Source organism: Dicentrarchus labrax, unplaced genomic scaffold (genome assembly GCF_905237075.1).
Source record: "Dicentrarchus labrax unplaced genomic scaffold, dlabrax2021, whole genome shotgun sequence".
In the NCBI taxonomy this organism is placed as follows: domain Eukaryota; kingdom Metazoa; phylum Chordata; class Actinopteri; family Moronidae; genus Dicentrarchus; species Dicentrarchus labrax.
In genome coordinates, this window is record NW_026136703.1 from 4499220 (window position 1) to 4517523 (window position 18304).

Below are 18304 nucleotides of genomic sequence, written 5' to 3' on the forward strand. Positions count from 1 at the left end.
CAGCTGATGAAGTTGGAAGTGTGTTCTTATCACGGCAAATGGTCGCAAACGGAGCAGAAAGAGACAGAAATTTCTCATGGAGTGTGAGAAAAGTCGATGAACATTCCAGAGTGGACACGTAACTGCTAGCAGGGTCAGGGGATTTTTGAAGGGGCAGCAACTTTTTCACAACAAAATGGATAATATTTCACAGTACCAATATTGGTAGAAAAATAACCTAATTTAGTCATTGCATAGTCTGTGTTTATGAGTGGTGTAATCAGTCAACAGTTCATCACTCCAGTAGCATTTTTCTTAAGAACCGACACTTTGACCTACCAACAAAATCCAGTCCAGTTATAATTAGTTAGTGTTTGCTTTGCATGGGAAAAGAGAAGAGACCCAGTTAAACAATTAAAGCAACCTGGCAAATGTGAGCAGCCTTGAGTCATTCTCTTACTTTGCAGTCAATGAGTCAGGATGTGTAAATGTGGTATAGGGGCACCTTTTCAAGCATTACAACGAGAAGCATATTTAGCCGTAAGCACAAACTATGAATAAAGAAAAAAATCCTAATATAGAGTTGGCCAATAGGACACATCTCTGCCGTAGATCTTGAAATTACTGTAGATAAAACTAGAGTCCAGCTGTAGTTTACACCCATGTCTGTCCAGACTAATTTAATTTATGTGGTGAAGAGTTTAAATGTACGGATGGAATGGAAGTTAATCATTGTATTGGTGATACACATGTATTCCCTTAAATGTACATTATTGAACTGATTAATAATGAAAGATTATCATAGATGTATTGGCCAAACAGGTAGTATGAAAAAATTGATTCCTACAGAGTATAACTATATAAATTGCGGTGCTTTTGTTTTCTCCTGACATTTTTAGACGGGAAGCCTCTATGAGCAGTAGGGAAACTCACTCACAGGATCGCCATTAACTAAGCACGCTCGAATAGGATGTTTGAAATCACGTCATTCGTGAAATGTCCGACCAACCGTGAAATATGTTCGCAATCTCCCCTTCTGTTCCTGAATTATGGTGTTAAATAATGGCCAAAAAGTGTTTTTCCTGGACATTATGATGTTGACTTTTGACCGACAAATTCTTATCAGTTCATCCTTGAGTGCAAGTGAACATTTGTGCCAGATTTGTAGAAATTCCTTTAAGGGATTCCTAAAATGAGAGGATGGGATGGACATATGGATGGAAGAACGGACAACCCGAAAACATAATGCCTCAGCTATCAACACAGAGGCATAGAAACACAGGAACATAAGGTGGTGACACTCCAGACTATGGCAATGCCATTGATAATGATAGTAATAATAATGATAATGATAGTGGATAACTTTAGACCCTGAACATCTTTTAGACAAGCTCCCATCTGATTCCCTCACCATGACCATCTTTTTGAAAAGAATGCAATATTATAAACAGTCAACAATTCCTTGCTTAATACATTCTTTAATACTAATTCCACTAAACAATTAGTTCATTATTATACACTTCTATCTCATATGACAAAGTGTGATGAGGAAATGTGAGTATGAATCCATCATCTGTACATTATGAATGAGGGACATGATATCACTCAGTATGGGAGGAAACAACCATAACAATATAATCTGAAGGCAGTATTGCTGACTTTTTGGGTGCCAAAAGTAACTCTGCACAACATTTATTTAGGAACTCAAGTTTTATGGTCAGAGCCAAAAAGATTCTTTATAATGACTTATGAGTCTGACAGAAATGACCCATGTCCTCTCTCATTTGATTAAGAAACAGCTGGATTATTTATATGTAATATTTCACTGTTTGGATTAAACATGGCTCTTTGTGAAATCAGACCAACTTAAACACTGCAGGTCATGTAGGTATTTATGATCTGGTCATTGAAGAAAACAGATGCTCACTGTAAAAATGTGTACACTAAATGTACTGCAAGCCCAAATTTCTTTCATGATCATATTTAAAAACACATACAGACAGCATTATCAAGAGTTATCACCATTGTCATGGTTGTAAAGTAGCTGCAGGTCAACCAAGTGGAAGTGGAATCCATAGAGGTCATCACGTCTCATGAAATCAGGGATTGAGAAAAAAAAGAGGACTTGTGGGGCCAGGTGAAAACAAATCCTCTGGTGAGATGATCATTCTAGCTCCATATTAGATCACATACCGTTCTGAGAGACTAATACATATGGCACATCATTTATCAGTGGTTTTATAAACCACAGCTTTACAGCCATCCATCGCAGTACTCCTCATTGTCCCTTCAATGAATGACTGATTTGCTCACTAATTCTGACTGGACTGAGTTCAAACATGTGTTTGTTTTTTAATGGGCTCTTCTTTCAGAGACCCTGTTTGCAATTACCTCTCTGCTGGCCTTATTACCGCACTGGGCACCATTACACAAAAATGTCGAGGAGGATGAGGGAGCTGTGGTTAGCACAGACAGGAGCGCAGCCTCAGTTTGATGAGTTGCTGGCTCTCTCCCCTGTGCCCGATGGCTATGACCAAGCTCGTTATAAAGGCTCAGGTTTATCATCACACTTAAGGCCCCACTTAACCAAAATTAAACAGGAAAAGCTAAATAAATGCTGCCGATGGCTAGGGAGCATATCACAAAGCTTGATTGGCTTGACTTTCAGCAACCTCCACATTCCTGTTACATCTAAACCCAGTTCATCTCTGAAAAAGTTAGTGGAGAAAAAGTAAAAAAAGTTGCATTCTGAAGTCCTCTGCCATCTCTGAGTCTACGTTATACTTTCTCTTCAGTGACATTATGATCTAAACCTTCTGAAGTTATGTGGATAACTACATGAAAGTAACCTAATCAACTGCAACACTGTGATGACAATTCAAAACCACTTGTATGAGTTAACTGCCAGTTACCGACCTTTGAGCTCTCCGTACATATTTGCCAAAAGGCAAATGTTGTTTACCTATATGAGGTATATTCTTGTATTAGAATAAACATAAATAATATTTAGAATTTAGCAATTGCTTTTCATTTGACATGGACACAGTGCCTCTAAATGCAACTGCCTCAACAGTGTTTCTTGTGTTTATATTGCAGCATTCTTGGCCCTTGGTCTCTGCTTCATGTTCCAATGCAAGCATTATAGGTTTTAAACTCATCAGCTTTTCATTAGCAACAAATTACAGGTTTAATATACTCTACTGTCTAATGCCGCTTTGCTGACACAATTCAACCGGGCCACTTGAGTGACCTCTAAAAAGGAAACTCTTAAATATGTGCAATCCCACTGATGACATTGTTTAGAAATAAGACAACATAGGGAGCTCTGGGATGTCAGACTCCTCGTCGTGCAGTAAAATCCAGAAATCAAGGATTTGTCATGGCCCACGGGCAACCTCAACAGGCGCACTGAAAATCAGCATGACCGCAAAGAGCTGCCCGCATTCCAATCGAGAAAGATCACCTGTCTGTGCGCTTAGCTCATAATTCATCACAAAGCCGTCTCTTCTTCCAGGTCAGAAAGACTGACTGACTTAATGGAGTTGACATCTATGAAAATTCTGTTGAATTTATACAGTTCTTTATTAGTTCCTGTGGGATACTTTCACCCATTATTACTGTTTAGTTGCAGAGAGCAGCAACAACTCAATTTCTGAAGAGTATTGCCTTATACCTAAAATGCATGTGTTTTGAGGTAGGAAGAAACCCACACAAACAGAGGAAACGTTCACATTGAATGTGCATAGCTGGCCCTGGTAGGGTTCAAACCATAGACTGTATATAATCATGGCTCCACTTTCTTCCACTGTTCAAAAATGAAGCCAAAGAATCCTGGATACGAACACTGCCATCTTGTGCCGGTGACATCATTTGGAGCCAGAGTTGGCGCAGTAGTGATTGGGGTTGGCACCGTGGTATCAAGGTTCCACCCATACATCCTCTCAATCGCGAGCAGGGCTCAGCTGTCAATCACGATATGGAAAATGACCACTTGAACATACATTTCTCTGATTGGTACTGTTTGGCCCATGTGTTCACGGTGGGTCTGATGTTGGGTGACTGTAATTGTATCTTATACAGCAAGCTTCCAATCTATATCCTTTTTTTTTTAAAAAAAAAAAACAGCAGTGAGCAGCATGTTTAATTAGTACCATCGTAAAGGGTTGGTTTACTAAAATTACAACAACTAAAAAAAGAAAAAACATGATTGTTTTTATGAGCCATGGTTTTAAGATATCCGTCTCTGACAATCCTCCCACCACCCCAATACAATAACGGTGGGTCTGATGTTTGTGAAGTTTTTAAAGAAAAAAAATTAAAGCAACATCTTTTTCGTGAGACAGTATTCCTCTAACTTTGGATAGTCAAAATTGCTAGAGACAGCTTTCATTAGAACTACTTTCTACTAAAAAAAGAAACAGCCCCAATAGTTTTGGGCTGATGGCAAAGTCTGATATCTCAAAACCCTGTAAGTTGTAAGTTTAAAAAAAATGTGTCTTTTCTAATTTAGTTGAACCAGCCCTTTAATGTGGTAGACAAGCAAAACAAAGATTAAAGCTTCTTTAAGTACCTCTTTTCATGTACTGCATAGCTCGTCCTCCATGGTCTGCAGAGATGGTGTCTGTGCTTCTGTATCCGGCATCCTGGGCCCTTTTCTTCTCCTTCTTCAACATCTTAACTAGGATACCTGTAGGCACTGAGTCAAGGACTCTACCTGTCTTTCCTTTGGACAAAGTATTGGATGGAAAAGAGATCTTCCACTTAATTGCACATGCATGTCAAAGGACTCATTTCAACAGATGCTGACTGCTTAGAATTTGATGTACAAACAAACATTAGTGTACACCACTGAATACACTTTTCAGGATGTGAGGACAGTTCTTCCAAAAATTCAAATAAGAGTTAATTTTGTCATGATTGCTAGCCTCAAAGTGACAACATACAGTAGAAGGGTAGCATCTGCAGTGATTTCCTAAAGACAGCAGGCTTCATTGTGGGCTTTTAATAACGGGTGCTGACATGTGCTCAGTGTCTGACCTCACAAGCTCAGGAGCATGTCATGGTCTGGGATGAATCAGCGGAGAGAAGAGGAGCCAGGGAGGCTGCAGAGACTCTACCGAGATTCCACAAAATCTCCTCCCGCTGATGAGGTCGTATGTACTGTACGTGTAGATGTGTCGGTAAGTCTGGGTGCGCTTGTGTGAGTGTGACAGGGAGAACTGAACGGCTAAAAGAGGAGGCGAGAGGCAATAGCCGCCGCTTAGATCCACACTTTTATTGCCATGACACGTTTCTCTTCTCCATATGCAATGTCTCTATGCATTAGGACAATTTACTATAATCGTTTTCCCTGTACTTTGCCTCTAACTCTACAGTACTATTTTGTATTAGATCAACTGCCTCAAACTGCTTTCAGCTGGCCTCACATATTTTTTAATAATAATGCACACAGCAGAGCACAGACTCATGCAGCACTTTCAAATCTGATTATCAAATTGACGCCTGGCTGCTATGCTTCATGACTTGTAGAGTTACGTTTACTGTATAACGGGAGCACAGCGCTGTTTCCACTACTGGTGAGGAAGGAGAAGACGGTGCTAGCAGAGGCAATTTTTTTTGCAAGCAGAAGTGCTGACGGAGGGAAAATTGTTATTGCGTGAACTAAAGTTGCATGGGAAAAGTGTATAAAGAAAAACATGATCAAGACATTTTACAGAAAGTTGCCAAGATTGCTTTTAAGATGTCAACAGAGAGCAAGAAATCAAAGCTTGTCAGGGGTTAGCAGGTAACGGGGGAAAAGCTCAGCTAAAGTTATTCTATAAGAACAACTAAGCCATTAGTTTTGATCTTCGTATACATTACCAACATGAATAAAACATTACAGTCTCATAAAATATTCATTCAGCTCCTGACCTATGGGCCTGTTTTTCCACTATAAATGGACGTGCGTTTGATGGCCTAATCACAACCCATAATTTAGAGGCAACACATTAGTCTGTTCTTCAAGCATGTTCCTATCATGAGATTAGCAGACATGTAGTTGTGGCTGGGCTGAAACTGCGGTGGTCAGCAGATAATTTGGGATGTAAGAAAAAGAAAAAGTCAGAATGTCATTATTTTGGATGATGAATGGACGTAGTTTTGAAGGAGCTGGAGACGTTAATTTATATTCCTGTCAGACAATACAAAGGGGATGTCAGTGGGAACAATAACATACAGTTTCCAATGAAACCAACCATGCAAGTCTTCTCAAAACTGCCAAAATCTAAACCCAACACCATTCCAAATGACCTACTGAGGCCAAGTTTTACAGAGAAATATGTTTCTGTGGGTCCTATGTCATTGTTTCATGCAAGTCATTACTTCAGACTGTTGTTCACCAGGTTTTTCCATTATTGAGATCTGATATCTTCATTTATGCTGAACACTAGCATAGACTTCTAATATATGATGAACATTTCTCTTGGGGGTTGCACGTTAGATCTGCGGCCTGCTTCACATGCCGTGCACTCAAAATGTGGTCAAACTCGGCTCGCGACGTTCATTCAATCTCTCCTTCTCATCTTTCTTGTCACTCTCTATTATGCTGTCCAATAAAGCAGACATCACAGGAAATAAAGAAAATGCCTTTAAAATGACCACAGCTGGCAAAGGTGCAATGCCAATCTCAGTGGTGCCACAAATTGCTCCAATTTCAACGTACCGTACAATATGAGTAATATAATATTTAAAGAAGATATTTTGTTAGATTAAAATTATAGTATTAGAAGAATGTTTGAGTGTCTCAAAAGCTAACAGTATTGGAGTGAAGCTATAAATAACAAGTCTGTAGCTGTTGAGTTACTAATAAAAGTGTTGAATCCAGTCTTTTGGTGCCAATCTTAGGTCAAGATGTCAACTTTGCCTATATGATATCTCATAATCACAGATTGGCTGAGCACATTCACCTTCTCAAGGGGCTGCACCCTTCAATTTTAATTGACTACTCTCCTCAAGACTAATGTACAATTGAAAGCCCACTTCTGATAGGATTAAGAATCAGATCTATAAATCAATGTTGCTAATTCTGTTTAACAAATTAGAAGTGTGGGGTGTAATGGACAACGCAGACAGAAAGTCTGACAAAGATCCACGTTGCAAATACTCTCATGCTCCTTTTACAAAGAGTCAAAAGTATGATGAAGCACATATGAATAATTTGTGCAGTGACAATAAGCGTGTTCATGCTCGTGGAGCATCTAACAGGAACTGTAAGGTGGCCTTAAATAAATCCTAATTTTTACAGCTTTTTTTGATTATGGGAATCAAAAAGTTTTGTAGGAGGGATCAGTCATGAATGACCTGGTGTGTCCTGTTTTATTGTGCTTTATTGAATTAGTTTGTGTCAATAATCCTTGCACCTAGTCGTTAAATAGGACCTGTAGCTTGTAATCAGTGACCTGTGGTGAGCATCAGCAGTGGGCTTTCCAGAGATGATAACAAAACACATGAAATATTACCAAAATAAGTGACAGAATGCATTAACACATGAAGTGAATGAGAACTGGATGAGTGTTCAGTGAAGCCCAGAAAAACTTTTGTAAATACTTTTAAATTTGTATGCTCTATATCATTTCCAAGAAAAAAATACCATAATAGGTTTGGATGTAAAACAGATCAGAGCTATGCTTCAGTTACTCTTTTATCTGAAAAACACAAAACTAATGCCAGTTATCCAAAAGACACCAAAGACATGTCAACTGCTGTGTCAACAGAGCAATAAGTTATGAGTGGGTTTACAACTAAAGCAGTCATATTCACTAATTTCTTGAAAATTGTGCCCTATCCTCCTCTCATCATTCAAATAAAACACAATTTAGTTATAATCAGTTTAATCTGAGACTAGGCACACATTTCCAATCTGCAAACAGACCGATTTAGGTAATTTCATTTAATCAGCACTCATTTGCATATGTGCAAAAACAGTTTGCAGCTGGCAGCAAATCTACACTCTTGGCTGCATCTATGTTTCACAACTTAAAAGCCTGTGAATTGCTTTATGGGCTCAAAGCTGTCACAAAACCCATTGTGGATGAGCTACACAGCTGACTCACAATCAAGTGACTCGAACCAGAAAACAATAAATACCTCCTAATTCTGCTTTGATTGTTGCACTGGGGGATATATTTACATATTCATGAACACTTTAATACACCAGTAATGGTGATTGCATATCCAGCTTGTTGAGTTTCATCAGACCCAGGGGATTCAAACTGTGATATTCAGGACTTTCTTTTCAAAAGTGATCAAATATACTTGAAATATACTAAAGCACAATCCAAAGCAAGGCACCCATTCCTGCTATCCCCATTTTCTCCACAGCCTTTTCTGACCAATAAAGCAGAAGATGGAAAGTCAGGGGATCACATGCATTGTCTGGGGGGAAAAAAAATCCGTACCAAATTTTGTGCCAATCCGTCTAGTAGATGTCACATAGTTCACTTCAAAATTGCCATTCCTAGAGCCATGCTACTAGTGTGGCAAAAAACAAACACCTAAACATCTGTAGACCAGTACATGAACAACTACAGCAATGAGACCCAGAGAGTTTGTTTCAGTAGACGAGGCTGTAGTGTCTCTGAGCAATAAAAGTTATGGTATTATTTTGACTGAGTGGAAATTTGAGCACTAATGTCTTGATGTAAGAAATCATACCGAACAATGGCCAGAGTTGTTAAGGGATTCCAGGAAACTCTTGCCAATGCAGTAAACACACACTGAGATAATTTCTGTGCTTCATCACTGTTGCAGTTAGGACTTCATATTAGCCAAATCTGTCTTGGATACATTCAACAGCATATGTGAGCCAAAATAAAATAAAACACAATAATAATTTGCTAGTTGTGAATACTGCCATTCATCTTTTCTACCTCAAAATGTTACTTTATGTCCCTGGATCACTGCCGTTACACAATATTTACACCTATGTTCCACTTCAGTTGTTAAATTAAATAAATGGAAGATACACTACTGTCAAGCCTCTTTGTGGTCCACAAAGCATAGTTGAAAGAATAAGATATGGATGGGCATTAAGGTTCTGAAAATATTTCTGAGGTAAGTACTTAAATACTATTAAAGTTAAAAGTTAAATCATAAATAGAGGGGAGGAATACATCTACACATACAATTGTTGGTCACAAATTATTAGTCACCTTTTTAAATAATAAAAGGCATAGAGCGTCTACTAGTATTTATATATAAATACATTTTTTACGAATGCAAATGTCAATCATATGTTTTTATGCTGGTGGGCCGATCCAAATCTATGAATCTTATCACCCCTAGTCGCTAGCTGGAAGATAGGGATTAATGTCATGGGGTATGCTATGCTTCAAAAGTGGGATGTAGTGAAAGTGATGTGTACTATCTGTAGTAAGGACATACTGTTATTTGGGTAAATGCAACATGAATGTTAGGGGTCTCATTCAGAGGGTATGTGATGCATTCCTCCAATGCAGCTCCACTTCATGCTTTTCTGTAGATTGCTAGCACAGCTTGACCAAACACCTTGCAAGCACCATTTGAAGACACACTTCAGATTTGAGTGTACAACATTTTACCACTGTGACAAAATTGGGAAATTCTAAGTGCTACCTGGCATTTGTTACTCTATCATCATGTTAGTGCTGGATGTGACATCACTACTAAGCATTACCAGGTGCCCCACTCCCATGCAGAGTCGCCCATGCATGGGAACACACAGGGGCAGCGGGTAGGTATAAACCCTTTTGTTTTACAGGGAACTCTCCCATAATTAACCCTGTGAGGACTCAGCGTCAGTCTGGGAACAGTCAGCCTGGAACAATGGCTCCCAGTAATGGTTTTAGCAGAGTAGGGGGTAGGACAGTTACACAGACATGGAAAGCATGGTGATTAGCTAGCGGATACAAGCTTAAGTTGTAGAAATTGTCTGAATCTAGATAGTTATTAGGGCTCAGGCTGGAAATGATGTCACCCCTACAGGGTTGGTCAACCCAAACTATAATGTTACATGCTGCAGACAGACCACCCTGAATGAGGGATTGACAGTTTAGGCTACTGCAACTTTATATACAAACTTCACAATGAAAGAACATAGAGGCAATATGCTCAGTAGAGCGTGTGCATTACTGGCCGAAATATGTGCTTTTAAACACGCGCAGTACCAATTTTAGCAATTACATTTACATCATGTGAAAACCAATGTATGACATTTTGAGAGGGAAAATCTACAAAGAAGAGAGGATTTCACATTACACATACTTTGTCCAAGAAATACTACGGTGAAATATCTGCATGATAATATTATATTTATTTTGGAGAGCTGAGGTTTTTGTGGCAAAATAATCAAGCAGACATCTCAATTTTCCAACTAATGTGCTGTGATCTAATGACAAGCCGTGGCAACAGGGGCTGAGGGAAGAATAATCCCATAAAGCCATTAGAAATATCATATTCAAACGCAAATACCATGATTATGATTAATAGTAATTATGATTAACTGCCGTCATTAGATGAAGATCTATCTGAACATACACATTAAAACAACATCTCGTGTATTCTGGGGCACTGGTGATGAATGCAAGACTACTTACATTTCATAATTTATGTGTCTGTAGAAGAGCAATCCAGCCATGCAATACCACAGGCAGATTTACTTGAGGATAAATACCTTTCGCCTAATGAAGATTTTACTATTAACAGTAAGTGTGATTAAACTGTGAGGCTGGATACAGACGCACATTTAAAGTTGAGTACTCAATTTATTTTTGTAGATTTTTCCCCATTTTCAATCAATTTGGAATGTAAATTCCCTACACGCACTGCAGTCATTGTCTCTGATAACTCCACTTTTAGCCTAGTGACGGTATAGACAGCAGTGTGCTTCCCTATTTGGTACATGTTGTTGCCAGCCTCTTTTAACCTTTACCTTTTGTAAAGGTTCACTTCCCTTGTTCATTTATCAATGCCAGCATGTTTTTCTGACAGTTCCGCATTGCAAAACAATGACATGAACTCATGTGTCTATGCTGCTGGAAACTTACAAGAAGGAGTCATGGCGGAGAGGAAGAAACGGTCCAAAGTGTGGCTTCATTTCACAAAGCAACTCAAACTACTATAACTCTACTCTTTTTCTACACTGTGCTCAGACTAAGAGATAATAAAACAGTTGCATTGATGCTGAAAACCTATGCGGACCTACTTCACTCCACCTTTCCACACAGAAAAATGATCAGGAATCAATACAGGAATCGACAAAGAATAGGACGAATAAAGGTACTGAATCATTAAAATCTCATCAATTCCCATTCCTATTCCACCCTACAACATGCAGGCGTCCCGACCCAGTAAACCAATAAAAAGGACAAGAATCCTTGCCGCCTGAAATTCACAACCAAGCCCAAGGTAGGGAATCACACCAAGCATTTCTCCAGTACTGAGAGTTCAGTCTAGACCTGCTCCATTTGAAAAGTGTCCTGAGATAACTTCTGATATGAATTGGCGCTATACAAATAAAATTGAATTGAATTGAATTGAATTGAATTGAATTGAATTGAATTGAATTGAATTGAATAGGAACTTCACACCTGCATCACTGTGCTTAAAGGACTAGCCAAAATCAAATCTTTGGGATGTTTACACCTTACCAAAAACTAGAAAAAAACCTCTAGTGTTAGCACTGAAATCCTATTTATGTTTATATATCTCTGCTGTAAAGCTATAACTTACAATATAATCCATCCAGTTGGGTATTCTAGCATTATCTTAGACGTGCAATGTAAAAATGGGCACTTGTAACTTAAATAACATATATCTTACAGACTTGTTTAGGGGAATGCTGAAACATTCAAGTCATTTAAGAAAAGAAATGTCATGTCTGTGGCAGAAATCTCTCCTTCTGCTAGACAAAGAGAAAGTGAGTTTACATTTTTTGTCAGACAAGTTATGAATCTTTAAACTAAAAAAAAAAAAGTCTCACCACATTTGATTTAGAAAAATGTGTATGTATTTTGAATAATGTGAATCACCTACAATTATGTAACACAAACTAAATTGTGCATACATAAAATGGTTTTCTTACAAAGTATCTCATCACATATTGTCTAATTTGACCACTTGAAAAAAATGTTAATGTGGTAGTATCTGAGCTGGCTGCAATATGTCAAAGGATACTGATCTCATTATCACGCTGCTTCAGCATCGTCTTTAGTTTGGTTACCTCTGCTGCACTGTGGTAGCTGTCTTGAATGACTTCCTCCCTCACTGTTTCTGCTGGTGACCCATCACTGCGCCCATTTCCTCCTCCATGCTTGTCCATGATCATCATCTGTACAAGAAACACAAAATAGTAAACAAAAAAAAAGTAAAAGAGAATGGTTGGGTATAGACTGTATAAAAAATAGTGCATAATCTGGTTGTCCATTCCAATTGTTCAATCAAATAATAGTGACAGCTAGAGTCACAGGAATGTAATTTTTTACCTTAAAACTGATGTTTTTGAACATCAGCCTAAGACAAGGACAAGCAGCAGGGAGCTGAGTGTGAAAGAGCTAGCCAGCATTGAGAAAAAAGAAGAAAGAAATCCAATTCAAACCAGATACAAATTCCTGCAAAATCACTGGAGTGTGACTGGGGTGATGCTTAGAGGAATGTAAACTGAACAGGAGATAGAGTGCGGATCATAACAAACTGAAGGAGAGATAAACAGACATTCAAGTGGGATCTGGAACTGCTTCTGGTGGCTGCTCCAACTCCAACCAAACCGGAGTGCAGGAACAGTGTGAGCACCGCAGTGTTTTCCCTACGCTCATTTAGCAGCAGTGTACCATCGGCTGCTGTTTGAGAAATGTTAAATAAGATCTGACTTTCTTTGAGAATTTGTGTTTTCTACCAACATCCTGCAAAATATAACAACTACATTCAATTGCAAACTTTTTCCACAGCTGTCTGTATGACTGGGCATAGAGTCAAAACCAAAATGGTGTCCAGACTCCACAATAATAAAAATACACAGGAAACACAATGACATTGATTGAACCACCTCTTCCAGGTGGTGACTTCAGTTTAAGTATCAGTTCCAAAGTAATACATATGGAGAAATATAAACAAATTCAAAAATGAGCCATTAATGTAACACATACAGTGTTTACTATTTAGTCTGAACCCTACGTATGTGTTTGATAATGATGGGTACATAAATATATGTCCACTGACCCATTCATTAAAGATCATAGGGAAGCAATTATGAGTACATGAGCACAGTATCGGACCAGACACCAGTATTGACATTGGTGCATCCCTATCAGATTACTAAATGAGCTTACATTCAGAAACTAATGAGTACTTTCATTATCGATTCATTTGTCTTTTCTTAAATTATTTTTCAGTTCACAATGATATGAAGGAGCAGCAAATTCTTATATTTGAGAATCTGGAACCGAAAATGTTGGATTCATACTTTATCTAAACAATAAACTGATTTTGTTACTTGTTTATTACTGGTGGTTAATTTTTTTCTATTGATTGACTAATCAATAAACAGAATAACTGATTTCAGTACTAATTTATATTACCAGAAATACTGCACTAAATAAATACAATAAATATACAAGAGAAAAAGAGAGTTTGCGATTGCATGTCAAATAACACCTCGCCTCTAATTAGATGGCAAATAACTGCAAAACACAGAGTGTCTAGACTTCAGTCAGGCATGGGAAAATCAACAACACTCAATGAAATTGGCCCTATCGTATCCTAAAATATTTGCACTTTCTAGTCATATGTATTCTCTAGAACTAAGTATACAATATCCAGCTAGGTTATAGTCAGGCCTGAGGATAAGATTATATTAATCATCAAAATACAGTGATCAAATTTTACCAAAGTGATTTTATGAGACAGTAACCACCAATATTAACCACATTAAAATAGGAAAGGACGTTAATTCAAAAGTAAGGCATTTTCTCAGCAGTGGACAGTAGAGGGAGCTATTTAAATGAGGTGATTGGTCAGCTGGTCAATGCTGGGCTGGTGGATGAAGTGAAATGTAAAGAGATCAGTTCTGACACGTCACATGCTGATCAAATTTGTTCTATATCTGTTTTACTGAAGATAGAACTCAAGCACTAACTAAAAGAATTAAACTTTTATTTCAGTGAACTAGCATAGCAACCTGAACTGAAAATATCTTCCACTGTCACACATACATGGTGACGCCACATGGAAACAAACCGTAGGAAATGATGGAATGACAAAGAGAACAGACACAGATGGAGGCTTATACAAGGAGACATGCATGTAAATACATTACCCTCAGCAGGGAGAAACAGTACTGGATTTTTCTCATGTCTGGTCCCAATGACAGTGTAACGTCTGGATCACGGTCATCCAGAAAGGTCTTGACTAACTCTTCCAACCTACACACACAGACACACACACGCAGAAACTTTCTAATAACCAACAAAGCTTAAACCAGTGCCACATTCCATGTTACAATCCTTCTCCATCACACTTGGCTCTGCTTAAACAGGCACTCAAACAGTTAAGATCTATATTTGAGGAGTGCTTATAATGTTTAAAATGTGGGTCCGGTCAAAGAAAACTATTTACTTAAACATGTGTTCCAGCTCCACTGGGCTAGCCTGTTGATAAACTATCACTGAATGTTAGTCCAAACATTGGTTCTTCAAGCTCTGGAACCGGCCACTGGAAAAGACCAGGAGGCAACCATCCAGACGGATCCAATGTAGGCACGATGACGTGCGGTTTTTATTTTCCGCTGTAACGTGTCCGGAGTAGAAACACGCAAGGTTTACATGACAAAGGGCTTAAAACAAACGCAGCGGTCTTGTTTCAGGGCCCTGCGAGACATCAGTGGTTTTGTGATACAAAGTTTGATTCTGGAGAAAGCCCTTCGATGCCATGTACAATATTTTGTAAGAGAAAATCCTCCTTCAAACGCCAGAATTTTATTTGATTCCCGAATAGTTTTTCTAAGGTGTGACATGATATGTGATGTAGCAAACTAATATTGCATTTAGGAAAACTAATTTAAATTGGCTTCAACTAGTATAGGAATGGATTGATACTGAATCTTATAAAGCACTGAAGGCAGCAGAATAGTCTTCTGGAAAGAAAGAAATCTGTATGCCTGGGGATATATGTGTGTTTGGAAATGTGACAACAAATAAGCCAGGATATGTGCAATCACTCAGCACTGAAGATGAGTCAAGGCATAAACTGAAGAGGAAACAGCAAAAAAAAAAAAAAAGTCAGCATGTCCAGTGAATGTGGTCACAACAGACATCATTAAAAGGTTCTCTGCGTGAGTTAGACCACAAGCAGGGGGAAATCGAGGATAATCACCCGGGTAGAGAGGAAATAATAAAGAAGGTGGACTGAGGGGGCCAAAGCACAGTAAATACATCAGCAGTGATGGGCAGGCTATTTGCCAAGTCCTCGATGGAACCTCTGGCCTGAACCCTGGCCCTGACTGAGTCCCTCTGCCATTTGAGCATGAGAGCAGAAATAAAGCAGTCCTGGGAAACGCTGGTTAGGCCTCAGTGAATGAGGCTTCAACTCAGCTCTAATGCATATCCAGCAGCATAAGTTATGTAGGCACTTTAGGCGAAACCCCAAATACTTATAAATCATAAAACATATTTGCTCAAGCATCTCCGGTTTTCTAGCACTACGAATACAAATTACAGTCCAAAAAAAGGCCATCTGTTCTCTTCCCTGGGTCTGAGGCGCACTGTAAACATCCCAGAGGGCTGACGGGGCCAGCCCAACACTATACCCGTTTACACTGTCCTGAGATGACTGGCTCACAGAGGTCATATCATTACACACACGTACAAGTTGTACAACAAGTGATATCGTCTCTGGAACATACAAATTTAACTCAGGACTGAGTGAGTTTGTTGCCTTTCCTCATCTGTCATGTCAGGTGTATTTTGAGATAACACTATAGGCCAAAATGTCTATGCTATGTTAAGACACTGACTGGATTGAAGGGACGAAGAATCAAGTAAAAAGAGGTGACGTACTTCTGGATCTCCTCCACAGTTAGCTGGTCATCTCTCTGTTCTCCTGTCAGCATGGCCAGCTCTTCCTTCAAAGACTGGATCTCCCTCTTTAAGCGTGCTATTTGCTGAAATACAGACACAGAAAACAGCATACACACATTGTAAAAAACAACAACACACAGCTGCACCTACTGTACAAAACAGAGACCGATGCAGACGGAGGCTATATTGCTGCTGAAAACGTCACTGCAGCTTATCTTATTGATGCATTTAGAGGACAAACTTAAGTGATTCCAGACAACTGGATGCTCCAGTAAGAAACTGCAGCAAGCAAAACATAAATTAGCATTAAACAGTTGCAGTGGCAAAAAAAGAAGAAAAGAACACATTCTGTTGCTGTCTGTCCACACATGTTTGGTTAAGGCCGCTGTCCGGGTCTGGTTGCTCTATATATAAAAAAACGCAAAATATCACACCAAGTCCAGACATAGCTTCTTAAATAAGTACTTAGATAGCAATCTTGGCAAAAAAAAGCAACCCAAAGCAGTAACAGCAGGCATGTCTGTTAATGTCAAAAATCATGATCAGAGGAGAGACGATGTGACAAGACAACAACCTAGAGCATCATTCCACTGCTTATTACTGACATCAATATGTTCCCTGATCTGTGTGCCCCAGGTACTGTGTTCTCCACCTGATGGAGAACACACCACACGAAGGTAAGAGACAACAGAATATGTGACAAAGAGCTGTTTAAGGCATGAAAGGAGAATTCACCAAAAACAAAAGTGTTCAGGCTCTGGCCCTCGCTGACATATAGCCTTTAATCTTTGGGAATGAGTGTGTGGTGAAAGGGTCCACGCCCAGAGAGGTCAGTCTAAGTGGCCTCATGTCAGTCTAGGTAAGGATTAGCAGGCATCTAACTACCGAGCACCTGAAGGATTAGTGAGTTCAGATCATAGATGAAGTGGCATTACATTTATGTAGCAGTAGGTAGCCATAAAGAATTTATTCTCACATTAATAGCTCTAATTTGGATTGCTGCATTATAGGTTTGTGAGTTGTATTGCTCCGTTGGCAATGGAAAGTGTACAATTGGGACTAACATCAGGAGGCTATTGTTATTTGTCCAATTAATCAGATTACATTTTCAGAATCAAAATCAAAATCAGAAATACTTTAATAATCCCAGGGGGAAATTACTTCAAACAAATGTATCACTTGCTGATGGTAATGCCTTTCTCTTATGGATATTATAGTTTTTTTATAATATATAATATATATTGTAAATGTTTAGGTCAGTTTGGATAAGTTTACATTTGCACTGCTACCACTTGGAGTGGTAGAAACACAAGCCGTGTCTCCATTACTTTTAGCTGTTTCACAGTTTTCTCAACTACTTTTAGCTAACCATTTCAACTGTTTATTTTTTAACAGTCTACAGCAATCTACAGTAATTTATCAACCATTTTAGGTCCTTCAGAATGTTCTTCTAATACCTTTAGGTAACAATTCCAAAATGTGAACCATTTATCTATTACATGTAGCCAACAATTTGAACCATTTATCAATTACTTTCAACTACTCAAACAATGTATCAAATACTTTCAGATATGTCAGCATTTAATACTTTTACCTAACTATGTCAATACTTTGTCCATTACATTAAGCTTAAAACTTTAATCATTTATCATTTACTTTTATTTATCTATTAGAGGTTGGATAAATAGCTGAAATACAGTAAGTTGATAATTAGCTATCCATCTCAAGCATTTATTCACTTCTCTGCTTACTTGCTGGCGATACAATGTTAGTGTTCAGATGTTACAGCTGACTCAGTAAGTGGATATATATACACAAATTAGTTGAGCTTCTCTTCAATCTCCCCTTGGCAACTGTAGAGGTTCTCCTGATTGGAAATCTGTACTTTACATCACTAACAGTTTCCTTTTTATATTTAATTCTTTGTCCTTCGTGCAACAGACCTGTTAAGTGGGATTACATCCTAGATTCCTTGGTCCGCAGCAAGAGGAGCGAGACGAAGAGGTTAGAGGTGAGCCCACTTGACATGAGCGCTTATTTTGATGCTGAGCCGTTTCTAGCAGTGTGCCATAACTTGAACTTAGGGTGCTATGATTAAATGTGAAAGGGCCACATAAACCCAGAAGGACTGATTAACCTAATAAAGCCTACAACTTGATATCTCTGCAGTTAATTGTATGAGATGTTAACTGGGCATTCATTCATTTGCCAAAATTTGCCCTTGAAAAAGGTGGAAT

General features: G+C 38.6%; 2 protein-coding genes across 5 annotated transcripts in view; both read right to left on the minus strand.

Moving 5' to 3' along the window:
- LOC127359611 (potassium channel subfamily K member 17-like) overlaps positions 1–12162 on the minus strand; it is a 43737-nt gene extending 31575 nt beyond the window's left edge. The window contains exon 1 of the mRNA XM_051393569.1: positions 11454–12162. The gene's annotated coding sequence lies outside the window, so the exon portion shown is untranslated. The remainder of the gene's footprint in view (positions 1–11453) is intronic.
- The window catches only part of kif6 (kinesin family member 6), a 59180-nt gene that overhangs the window by 19964 nt on the left and 20912 nt on the right, over positions 1–18304 (minus strand). For all 4 annotated transcript variants that reach the window (XR_007882644.1, XM_051393432.1, XM_051393455.1 and 1 more), the window contains 4 exons: positions 16047–16150; positions 14309–14414; positions 12172–12325; positions 4550–4666 (listed from right to left, as the gene is read on the minus strand). Coding sequence is in view for 3 of the 4 variants with exons in the window: in XM_051393432.1 (XP_051249392.1) it covers positions 4550–4666; positions 12172–12325; positions 14309–14414; positions 16047–16150 (481 nt within the window). In the remaining variant the exon portion in view is untranslated. The remainder of the gene's footprint in view (positions 1–4549; positions 4667–12171; positions 12326–14308; positions 14415–16046; positions 16151–18304) is intronic.